This window comes from Hyaena hyaena, unplaced genomic scaffold (assembly GCF_003009895.1).
Source record: "Hyaena hyaena isolate Hyena2069 unplaced genomic scaffold, ASM300989v1 scaffold_175, whole genome shotgun sequence".
In the NCBI taxonomy this organism is placed as follows: domain Eukaryota; kingdom Metazoa; phylum Chordata; class Mammalia; order Carnivora; family Hyaenidae; genus Hyaena; species Hyaena hyaena.
This window is the reverse complement of record NW_024080808.1, coordinates 2,724,944-2,737,526: the sequence shown is the minus strand read 5'-3', so window position 1 is coordinate 2,737,526 and position 12,583 is coordinate 2,724,944. Positions and strand designations below refer to the sequence as shown.

The window sequence follows — 12,583 nt, the reverse complement described above, 5'->3', positions numbered from 1 at the left end:
AACTCAATCAGAAGCGTAAACCTATAGTTACAGATGTTACTTTGGGTCTGTTTATAAATTCTCTCGTTGTAACCAAATTACTTAAAAATTTATAGTACAGAAGTTAACCTTGCTATTTACACTACAACATAACATACCGGTGACAACTCCAGTTCTTAGATTTCCTTTCAGAATGCCAACTATTTATTTTCCTAATAATGTTGGGTATCTAATTACCTAGAACTATCTGAAAAGATGTGTTTTCTCTTTTAATCCTTGGGGTTCAAAGTAAATAAGGTAAATTTTTACTGAGGCCTCCCTAGATAGTGTTCCTATTTGACCAGGTAAGCAAAAATTACTTAAAAAAAAAATCTAGATAAAATATCTTGGTTCTTTCAGCAGCATTAGTTGATTCTTCCAAATTTCAGATTTGTAGATTTATTCTTACCACTGACTTAGGGTACCTGAATTCTTGCATTTGTCCCCTTGTACACATCTCCCACAAATCACCACCAAAGACAAAGAAAGAGAAGCTTCTGGCCCGATTTTTGCTTAAAAATTCCAAAGCACTAGGAGCACTTTAATTTTGGTCTCGAAAGAAGGAGCTGTTTATAAAATCAAAGGGCTACCGATTCCCTGCTCATCCTGCGCTGAAGCACATGACGACAATTTCAAACCTTCCTTTTCAGTTCATTAATTAAAACAGTGAATTTCATTGCTTAAGTGTGTAATTCTATAGTGATTAGCAGTACTTGTTTTTATCGTTTCATTTGGGTGGTCATTAATTTTGAAACTCTTACCACTCAGTAAAGCTGGTTGTAGTTTTATGAAAGATGTAATTTATAGCTAAAGTGGCTTTTTTATGCATAGCTGCCTTTTTTATTGTTTCACAGTGTTTCTCAGCTATACAATCAGTTTCAAACTGGTTGTAAAAGTATAGCTGTGGCCAATGAATGTATTTATTTGTTTCACTAAATTGTAACAAAACACTACTGTTAAAAATAAAAGTGTTTGTGCTTTTATTTAGAGGTCTGGTTTTCTTAAATGTCTCAATTGATAACACGGACTTCCATCATACAAGCATAAGAACCCTGGTGCTACCAAAGAAAAGAGAAAAATATCTGGAATTATAGAGGATAGCTTGTTGTTAGTGACCTTATATTTATATCTGGACACGATGTCCTTAGTATTATATACTACTTTGACATGAACTGGCATATACTTTATTTAAAAATACCAAAATGATTGTGATAGTACATTTATTCGAACATTTAGCTACGGAAAATCTTTGTAAGAGGCGCTTAGGTGGCTCAGTCGTTAAGCATCTGACTTCTTTGGCTCAGGTCATATTACACGGTTTGTGAGTTTGAGCACCACGTCAGGCTCTGTGCTGACAGCTCAGAGCCTGGAGCCTGCTTCAGATTCTGTGTCTCCCTCTCTTTCTGCCCCTCCCCTACTCACACTGTCTCTCTCTCTCTCTCTCAAAAATAAACATTAACAAAAACAAGAGTACAGTGCTTATAACAATTTTTTTGTATGAAATAACTTGACACCTCTCTTTCTCTTTGAATTTTAAACAGGATTAAATTTATCTAGCTCATAATCTTTTGCAGCTATTCATTGACTATTTGAGAAATTCTTTAGTGATGTTGCCTTTTCCCTTGAACGAAGTTCTTACTATTTTTTTCCATAATAGACTCCCTTTATCACTTGCCAAAGCCACACCAAATTTTGGATGAAATTTCAGGAGATTTACTGACCACCCCCCTGAAGTCAACAAACCCTTGGGAATCTATTAACTCTTGTTATAAAGACTACTTAGAGGGAAGGTATGACCTCTAATACAATAAAGTTGTCATTTTAAAACCAATTTATTCAACAAGCATTTATTAAGGGTTCATATACCAAAAACTATGCTATGGAGATGCAAACATGGATAAAGTTCCTTTTCCTGCCCTTAAGGAGCTCACATTCTAGGGAAGGAAGCTCAAAAAAAATACAGTACAATAAGTGACACAGTAGAGGTAGGTTGTAAATACAGTGGTGACATTTGAGAGGAAATTAGATGATCCTCTTTGGGTGGAATAAGGAAGATTTCACATAGACAGGCTCTCTGCTGGCCTGCATGGAGACATGGGAATTTTCCAGGTGGGGAAGGATGGTAAGAGCACTTGATGCAAAAAGAACAGCATGCATCAAGGTATGGAGGCCTGATCCTGTCACATTTGAAGAACTAAGTGTTTATCATAGCATGGGAGCTGTGGGTGGCACTGGAGACACATAGAGGACCTTGTTAGAGTACTTCTAGAAAGCCTGCTGTGGCAGCATTGTGGGGCTCACATGGGGAGATAGGCTGGGGAGACAGGTTAGTGTGGTGCTCTAGGTAAGAGCAAAGAAAAAGGAAAGACTGATACATCAGGGAATTGGAGATGAACTCCACAGCGCTTAGACAGACTGGATAGGGAAAGATGGAGAGGAATGAGCCTAGAGAATCAAGATGATGATGGTTTTGAAATTAGCCAGAGTAAGGAACACGGGCATAAGAATACACAAACATCTGTGGGACAACAGTAAAGACATGTAGTAAACAGATGGATTGACAAGTGTGGATTAATAATAAGGATTTAGAAATCATTGAATCAGAATTACCCAAGAGTGAAAAGTGGTGGTGATTAAGAGCAAGAATGAAAGTCAGAGAAATAACATTTAAGGCATTAATGAAAAAAGCTACAAAGGAAGCATCCAGGAGTGAAATATACGGAACGCTGGGGGAAAACGATTTTTTAAAGATGGGGCTACCAACAGTGTCAAAGGCAAGAAAAAAAGTCAAATAAGAAATGGCTTGTGAACTGAACTGAAATTTGAATTTCTGCCTTCAAAAGAAGAAATTGTTAGGAACTACAGAGCCAAAAGCAAGATTTTGGTTACAGAGCAAGTGGGAGTTGACAAAGTGATGATGAGATATTCTTTCAAAACAATGGACTTTAAAAGAGGGCAGGGGCATGACATGAAAGTTTGAGAAGCATACAGACAAAATTACCATTTAAACCCATCTCCCACATGTTCAGATATTACAAATGTCCTTTAAACTTTTACATACGGTGCTTACTCCATAGTCCTTTGAGTTTCCAAGAATATTGACTTATCTAGTAAATGTCTTTGTTTTCCTGCCTTATTCAAATGAGAGGTGGGGAGAAAATATGACATATATTGTTAAACTTAGCTCTATGATTATTCATTTAAAATATACTGAATACATATTCATATATTCATTCAACAAATATATATTGGATACCCACTATGTGCTTAGTATGTGATTGGCACTACACCAGGCTTTAGAAAGGGCACAGAAAAGAAAGTATACAGCAGTATAAAATGATATTTCTAAACCATTATATAAATAAATCCTGCTTTATTAATAATGTGACATCTCAACATGATACACCTGCTAAAATGCATAAAGAGGGCACATCATTTTGAGGTATAGTTTTTTTCATTCACAATTACCATGTGATCAAAGTTCTTAAGCTTCTTCAAATATTTTTATCACTGAAGAACTGCCACTAATGAAAACCTCCTGAAATTGGTTTAGTTTTAGGAAGAAAAAGGAAATGAAGCTCACATACAAAAAAAGAAAAAATTATATGCCCTATGACTATACAGATCAAGCATTAGAAGGGCAACAAACTCAGAAAGATCTTTATTTACACTGGAACTCAAAATGATTCCTTATTCTAAGGCTTACTGTATTGTAGTTCCACTATTTTTTCCTGAAAAAAATCATTTAAGAAAATTATTCAGTATTACACACTGAAGTATTTATAAGGTTTAAAGAACATGATGCCTGGAACGAACTTTAGGAAAAAACAGTGTATGTCTGTATATATACAGAGAGAGTATGAACGATGAAGCACATGTGAACAATTAGTGAATCTGGGTAAAAGAGTTCTTTGTAGTATACTGGAAACTTTTCTGTAAATTTGAAATCATATAAAAATAAAAAGTTTCCCCCAAATTTTATTCAACACTAGGTAAAGTATGAGGAGAATAAATATATAAATCTATTCAACTTTTCAAAATATTTAGAAATCCCTTCTGTCTTTGAGTTGGCATTGTATCTTTCTAGACACCAAAAACAAGCCAATCAAAACAGCAATATAATTCTAAAACGGATTTATTTCATACCAATGTACTTTTTGGGTTGCCGGATAAAACACAGGACTCCCAGTTAAATGTGAATTTTAAATAGGAAATAAAATTTAGTATAAGTATGTCCCAAATATTGCCCACAGCAAACATACATTAAAAAATGAATCATTTTTTATCTGGAAGGCAAGTTTAACTGGGCATTCTGTATTTTTTTTACTAAATCTAGTAAACCTCAATGTATTGAAAAATTTTAGGCTGTTAATTATTGATTCTTTATGAGCCTCCTTAGCATTTTCCTGTAAAACACTCAACATACCGACCATAGCTATATTTATATTACATCTTCTTAACACAAAGTTCTTGAGACTTACAACAACATTTACTTAGGTTTAACATATATAAATTTGATAATCCTGAATTTGTTCCATGTTAAACTTTAAAATTTATACCACATCAAAGTATTACTTTTACTCACAATATTATACACAGATTTAATACAATTTTAAAAAATTGTCTACTTAGAACAATATAATTCTCCTTTTATAAAAGCAGCTTTATATAAAATGTTTGGCTTAAGAATGTCATTGCTCATATGCCTTTGAATGAAATTCCACTCTTTGGCCTTCAAAGTTCAGAAACAGGCACATTTCAACTTGTTTTCAGTTTTCTTTAATGAATATTTTGTAACAAATTCCTGAAGTTTTCTAATTCTTTCACACTTGTGGAAATTCTGTAAACAAAAAAAAAATTCACTCAGAAACTATCATAGATACCTTTTCTCTGTTATTCAACTCTGCATTTTTAGAGCATAGAAAATTTTTCAAGTAATTTATATCACTAAATTTAAAGATGCATCAACCACTTGGTCAACTTTAATGTATTTAGTCAATTTTGAAGTACCTGAGTTCTTAATTTGATGTGGTAAAACTAAGATAATATTGCCCTGAAATTTATTAAAGTACTGAAAACTTAGTATTAAAGTTTTAAAATACAGAATAATAAAGTACACACACTAAAATAGTTAAGCTATTTAAAGGATTCATAAGTATATTCGCATGCTTAGCATTTATAGTGCATAAGTATAAATTATATGAGCATTAAAATACAGATTTTATTTTTTATTTATTTATTTTTAAAAATATTTTTATTTATTTCTAGGAGAGAGAGACAGCGTGAGCAGGGGAGGGCCAGAGAGAGAGAGAGAGACACAGACTCCGAAACAGGCTTCAGGCTCTGAGCTGGCAGTCAGCACAGAGCCCGACGCGAGGCCCGAACCCACGAACCGTGAGATCATGACCTAAGCGAAAGTCGGCCGCTCAACCGACTAAGCCACCCAGGCGCCCCTAAAATACAGATTTTAAATATGCATAAGTATATGAATAGTGAAACTCATCAATATTCCATATTTAGTAAATACACAAAGAATCAACTCTTTTGGATGATAGAGAATGATAGTAGTAAATGTGTGACCAAATTGTTTTCACTGCTTTTTATAAAAGTTTGATTATTATTTTAAAGTATATTTTATTCTGCTCTCCACCATGAAAAAAAAAGTAGCAGGGAGGGAGGCAAGATGGCAGAGAAGTAGGGAGCTCTGTACATTTCACTCGCCCCCATCTCTCAAACGCAGAAGGCCTGAAGCCATAGGAACCCTGACAGAATCCAGGAGTTTGGGAGGAAAAGGAGACAGAGTCCACTGAGAAAACAACCTTATAGGTGTGTGAGTGTGAACTGGAGAAGATAAAAATGGGCCGCGACCCAGAGACATGGTGGTAGGGGAGGGAACCCCTTTGCGGGGAGCTGCAGTGAGTTGAGGGGAAAAGAAAGAGTGGCTGAAACTGCTCACAGAACTGTCCCTGTCCCTGGAGAAGAAAAAACCTCAGTTCGGGACAGAGAGTGAGCTGGTTTCCAGCTGTGGTGATGACTTTGAGTTGATGCCCCTGTTCCAGGCGGCACGGGGAGAAACTGTTCCTCTGCTCTCCAGCTTGATCTGGAGGGGAAGCAGCATTGCCTGAAACTGCTCCACTTCTCTCCTGGCTCGATCCCCAGTGGGGGAGCGGCTGGCTTGAAACTGCTTGGAAAGACTCGGCCTATGAGTTTATATTTCGGGCGGTATCAATAAAGTGCGCGGGCTAAGATCTGGAAACGAGGCATGGCTTGGGACATAGAACCCGGCCCACCTTGGCTACACCCGCAGCACAGGGAGATTGGACCCAAAGGAGTGATTTGCAATGCTTGGTTTGAGAAGGGACTGGGGCTCCGCCAATTTCCTCCCCACAACCACCAGGGCGGAACCTCAGGGAGCGGCCCGCAGGACGCAGTGGAGGCTATGGCCTGCCTACACCAAACCACGGCCATCCCCGCTCCAGAGCTGCTTTTCTTTTACCAGAGCCTGGGGGCAAGACCAACATGGAAGCACTGCGGTGATTAATTCTAGATCAATTCTTACTATTCAGATAATTTTCCCTTGTCTCATTCGTATCCCTCCCCTCTGCCGGACTGGGTACCCTAGTCACTGGCTTGCCTAAACAGTCACATTTAATCCATTCTCTAGATGTATATTCTACACGTCCACCACCACCTTTCTCTCTCTCTCTGTCTGGAGTAATCAGACTATATAGTTTCTCTGAGTAACATGATCTTCCTTTCTTTCTCCTCGCCTCTTATCATATTCTCTACTTTCTCTGAATTAAGCCTCTTAGTCTCTCTGCCTGGTCATTGTCCAATTTCGCTTTCTCTCCGCCCTGTCATTCCTCTCTTTGTATATGCTCTACCATCAGCACTGCATACACCCTGCTCTTTATTTGTAGCTGGGAATTCTGGTTTTATGCTTTTAGACTGTCCTTTGTCGTTTGGGGCTTTTTTTCTTTTTCCTTTCCTTTTTTCTTTTTGTTATTTGTTTTTCCTTTTTTTTCCTTTCTCTTTTTCCTTTTCAGTTTGCTTGTTTGTTGGATTTGTCTGTGTGTTTGTGTGCATTTGTTCCCTGTTTGTCTGTCTGTTTTCTTTTCCAGGGCTACCTCAAGAAGCAAGCCAAAGTACACACAATGGAGAGTCCCAAATACCACTACGAGTAGGGAAATAAAATAACCAAAGTCTCAACAAGAGAGACTAAGAACACTTCCTGAACAGACAGGCCCTGGACAGTCAAAGAGCCTTCTTTAATACAGCAGTACTCAGAGGTGCAGAGTGCATAACAAGCTTTTAAAACTAACAAGAGACAGAAAGCTAGCCAAAATGACAAAACGGAAGAAATCTCCTCTAAAGAAATTCCAGGAAGAAGTGACAGCTAAATAATTGCTCAAAACAGATATAAGCAACATAACTGAACAAGACTTTAGAACATTAGTCATAAAATTAATCGCTGGGCTTGAAAAAGGCATGGAAAACATCAGAGAAACTAATGCTACAAAGACTATAGAGCTTAAAAATAGTTGTGATAAATTAAAAAATGCTATAAATGAGATGCATAATAAAATGGAGGCATCCAATGCACCGATTGAAGAGGCAAAGAGGAGAAGAGGTGAACTGGAAGACATAATTATAGAAAAAGAAGAAGCCGAGAAAGAGATAATCTGATCCAGGAACACGAAAAGAGAGTTCGAGAGCTAAGTGATACAATCAAACCGAACAATATCTATATCATACGAACTCCACAAGAGGAAGAGAGAGGGAAAGGTGCTGAAGGAGTCCTTGAACAAACTATAGCGGAGAACTTCCCCAATCGGGGGAAGGAAACAGACAATGATATCCAAGAGGCACAGAGTTCGATCTTCTGCACGACATATCATAGTGAAACTGGCAAAATATAAGGACAAAGAGAGAATTCTGAAAGCAGCTAGGGAGAAAAGGGCCCTAACATACAAAGGGAAACCTATCAGAGTGGTGACAGACCTATCTACCGAAACTTGGCAGGCCAGAAAGCAATGGCAGGAAATCTTCAATGTAATGAACAAAAAATATGCAGCCAAGAATCCTCTATCCAGCAAGCCTGTCATTCAGAATAGAAGGAGAGATAAAAAGTCTTCCTAAATAAACAAAAATTGAAAGAATTCATCACCAACCAGCCCTACAAGAAACCTTGAGGCATACACGATGAGGGAAATGTTGCAAGGAACGCAAGGAACCAGAGACACCACAAGCATGAATCCTACAAAGGACACAATGACTCTAAACCCATATTTTTCAATAAGAAACCGGAATGTAAATGGACTAAATGCCCCAATCAAAAGACATAGGGTAGCAGAGTGGATAAAAAACCAAAATCCATCTATTTGCTGTCTACAAGAAAACTCCTTTTAGATCTGAGGACACCTTCAGATTGAAAGTAAGGTGATGGAGAAATATCTATCATGCTACTGGAAGTCAAAAAAAAAGCTGGAGGGGCGCCTGGGTGGCTTAGTCGGTTAAGCGTCCGACTTTCGCTTGGGTCATGATCTTGCGGTTCGTGGGTTCGGGCCCCGCGTCGGGCTCTGTGCTGACTGCCAGCTCAGAGCCTGGAGCCTGTTTCAGTCTGTGACTCCCTCTCTCTCTGACCCTCCCCTGCTCACACTGTCTCTCTCTCTCTCCTAAAAATAAATAAAAACATTAAAAAAAAAAAAAAAAAAAGCTGGAGTAGCTATACTTATATCAGACAAACTGGACTTTAAATTAAAGACAGTAAAAAGGGATGAAGAAGGACATTACATAGTAATTACAGGATCTATCCATCAGGAAGAACTAACAATTATAAATATCTACGCACCAAATATGGAAGCACCCAAATATATAAAACAATTAATCACAAACAGAAACAACCTTATGAACAAGAATGTGCTAATAGCAGGGGACTTTAATACTCCACTTACAGCAATGGATAGATCAACTAGACAGAAAAATCAATAAAGAAACAATGGACTTGAATGACACATTGAGCCAGATGGATTTGACAGATATATTTAGAACTCTACATCCTGAGACCATGGAATTCACTTTCCTCTCAAGTGCACATGGCACATTCTCCAAGATAGATCACATACTGGGACATTAAGCAGCCCTCAATAAATATAAGAGAATTGAGATCATACCATGCACACTGTCAGATCACAATGCTATGAAACTTGAAATCAATCACTGGAAGAAGTCTGGAAAACCTCCAAAAACATGGAGGCTAAAGAACACCCTACTAAAGAACAAATGGTACAATCAGACAATTAGAGAAGAAATTTAAAAATATATGGAAACAAATGAAAATGAAAATACAACACTTCAAACTCTATAGGATGCAGCAAAGGCAGTCCCAAGAGGAAAGTACATTGCACTCCAGGCCTATTTCAAGAAATTAGAAAAAGCGCAAGTACAAAATCTAACAGCTTGCCTAAAGGAACTATAATAGAAAGAGAGCAACAAGAGCACCCCAAACCAAGCAGGAGAAGAGAAATAATAAAAATCAGGGCAGAAATAAACAGTATAGAATAAAAAAAAAAAAGTTGAAGAGATCAATGAAACCAAGATTTGGGGTTTTTTTTCTAATTTTTTAAAATGTTTTCTTCATTTCTAAGAGAGAAAGAGGCAGCATGAGCAGGGGAGGATGAAAGAGAGAGGGAGACAAAGAATGTGAAGCAGGCTCCAGGCTCTCAGCTAGCTGTCAGCACAGAGCGCGACATGGGGCTCAAACCCACGAACCATGAGATCATGACCTCACCCAAAGTTGGACGCTTAACAGACTGAGCCACCCAGGCACCCCAAGAGTGGTTTTTTGAAAAAATAAACAAAACTGACAAACCTCTAGCCAGGCTTCTCAAAAAGAAAAGAGAGAGCACCCAAATAGAAAAATCATGAATGAAAAGGTACGTATTACAACCAGTCCCTCAGAAATACAAACAATTATCGGGGAATACTACAAAAAACTATATGCCAACAAACTAGACAAATTAGAAGAAATGGACAAATTCCTAAACAAACACTCACTACCAAAATTCACATGGGAAGAGATAGAAAATCTGAACAGATCCATAACCAGTGAAGAAATTGAATCAGTTATCAATACTCTCCCAACAAATAAGAGCCCTGGGCCAGATGGCTTCCCTGGGGAATTCTACCAGACATTTAAATCAGAGTTAACACCGATTCTTCTTAAGCTATTCCAAAAAATAGAAATTGAAGGAAAACTTCTGGACTCATTCTACAAAGCCAGCATCACTTTGATTCCCAAGCCAGACAGAGACCCACCAACAAAAGAGAACTACAGGCCAATATCCTTGAAATATATGGATGTAAAACTCCTCCACAGGATACTTACAAATTGAATTCAACAGCACATTAAAAGAATTATCCACCATGATCAAATGGGATTCATTCCTGGGTTACAGGGATGGTTCAATATTCACAAATCAATCAATGTAATAAATCACATTAACAAAAGAAAAGGTAAAAACCATATGATCCTATCAATAGATGCAGATAAAGCATTTGACAAAATACAGCATCCCTTCATAATAAAGACGCTCGAGAAAGTCGGGATAGAAGGAACTTACTTAAACATCATAAAAGTAATCTATGAGAAGCCCTCAGCTAACATCATCCTCAATGGGGAAAAACTGAGAGCTTTCCCCCTGGAAACACGACAGGGATGTCCACTCTCACCACTGTTGTTTAACATAGTGCTGGAATCAGCAATCAGACAACAAAAGGAAATAAAAGGCATAAGAATTGGCAAAGAAGAAGTCAAAATTTCACTTTTTGCAGATGACATGATACTCTACATAGAAAACACGACAGACTCCACCAGAAGCCTACTAGAGCTGATCCATGAATTCAGCAAAGTTGCAGGATACAACATCAATGTACAGAAATCAGTTGCATTTTTATACACCAACAATGAAGCAACAGAAAGAGAAATCAAGAAACCGATCCCATTGACAATTGCACAAAAAACCATAAAATACCTAGGAATAAACCTAACCAAAGATATGAGAGATCTGTATGATGAAAACTATAGAAAACTTATGAAGGAAATTGAAAAAGACACAAAGAAATGGGAAAACATTCCATGCTCATGGATCAGAAGAATAAATATTGTTATAATGTCATTACTACCCATAGCAATCTACACATTCAATGTAATCTCAATCAAAATTGCACCAGTTTTCTTCTCAAAGCTAGAACAAACTATCCTAAAATTTGTATGGAACCACAAAAGACCCCGAACAGCCAAAGTAATATTGAAGAAGAAAACCAAAACGGGAGGCATCACCATCCCAGACTTTAGCCTCTACTACAAAGCTGTAAACATCAAGACAGTATGGTATTGGCACAAAAACATACACAGACCAGTGGAACAGAATAAAGAACTCAGAATTGGACCCACAAATGTACAGCCAATTAATCTTTGACAAAGAGGGAAAGAGTATCCAATGGTAAAAAGACAACCTCTTTAACAGATGGGGCTGGGAGAACTGGATAGCAACATGCAGAAGAATGAAAGTAGATCACTGTCTCACACCATACACAAGAATAACTCAAAATAGATAAAGGATCTGAATGTGAGATAGGAAACCATCAAGATCCTAGAGGAGAAAGCAGGAAACAACCTCCTTGACCTCCACCGTAGCAATTTTTACTTGACACATTCCCAAAGGCAAGGGAATCAAGAGCAAAAATGAACTATTGGGACCTCATCAAGATTAAAAGCTTCTGCACGGCAAAGGAAACAATCGATAAAACTAACAGGCAACTGACGGAATGGGAAAAGATAGTTGCAAATGACATATCAGATAAAGGGCTAGTATCCAAAATCTATAAGGAACTCACCAAACTCCACACCCGAAAAACAAATAACCCAGTGAAGAAATGGGCAGAAGATATGAACAGACACTTCTCCAAATAGGACATCCAGATGGCCAACAGACACATAAAACAATGCTCAGCATCACTTATCATCAGGGAAATACAGATCAAAACCACACTGAGATGCCACCTCATGCCGGTGAGAGTGGCTAAAATGAACAAATCAGGAGACTATAGATGCTGGCGAGGATGTGGAGAAACGGACAGCATCCTACACTGTTGGTGGAAATGTAAACTGGTGCAGCCCCTCTGGGAAACAGCATGGAGGTTCCTCAAAAAATTAACATTTAAACTCCCCTATGACCCAGCAATAGCACTGCTAAGAATTTACCCAAGGGATACAGGGATGCTGATGCATAGGGGCACATGTACCCCAATGTTCATAGCAGCACTCTCAACAATAGCCAAAACATGGAAAGAGCCTAAGTGTCCATCAACAGATGAATGGATCAAGAAGATGTGGTTTATCTATACCATGGAATACTACATGGCAATGAGAAAGAATGAAATCTGGCCATGTGTAGCAACATGGATGGACCTTGAGGGTGTTATGCTGAGCGAAATAAGTCAGGCAGAGAAGGACAAATATCATATGTTTGCACGTGTAGGTGGATTAGGAGGAACTTAACGG

At 37.9% G+C, this 12,583-nt stretch overlaps 1 protein-coding gene across 1 annotated transcript in view; it reads right to left on the bottom strand.

The window, feature by feature from the left end:
- Positions 1–1,849: 1,849 nt before the first annotated feature.
- The window catches only part of ERO1A (endoplasmic reticulum oxidoreductase 1 alpha), a 51,947-nt gene continuing 41,213 nt past the window's right edge, over positions 1,850–12,583 (bottom strand). The window contains exon 16 of the mRNA XM_039240461.1: positions 1,850–4,858. Coding sequence (XP_039096392.1) covers positions 4,798–4,858 — 61 coding nt within the window. The 3' untranslated portion in view covers positions 1,850–4,797. The remainder of the gene's footprint in view (positions 4,859–12,583) is intronic.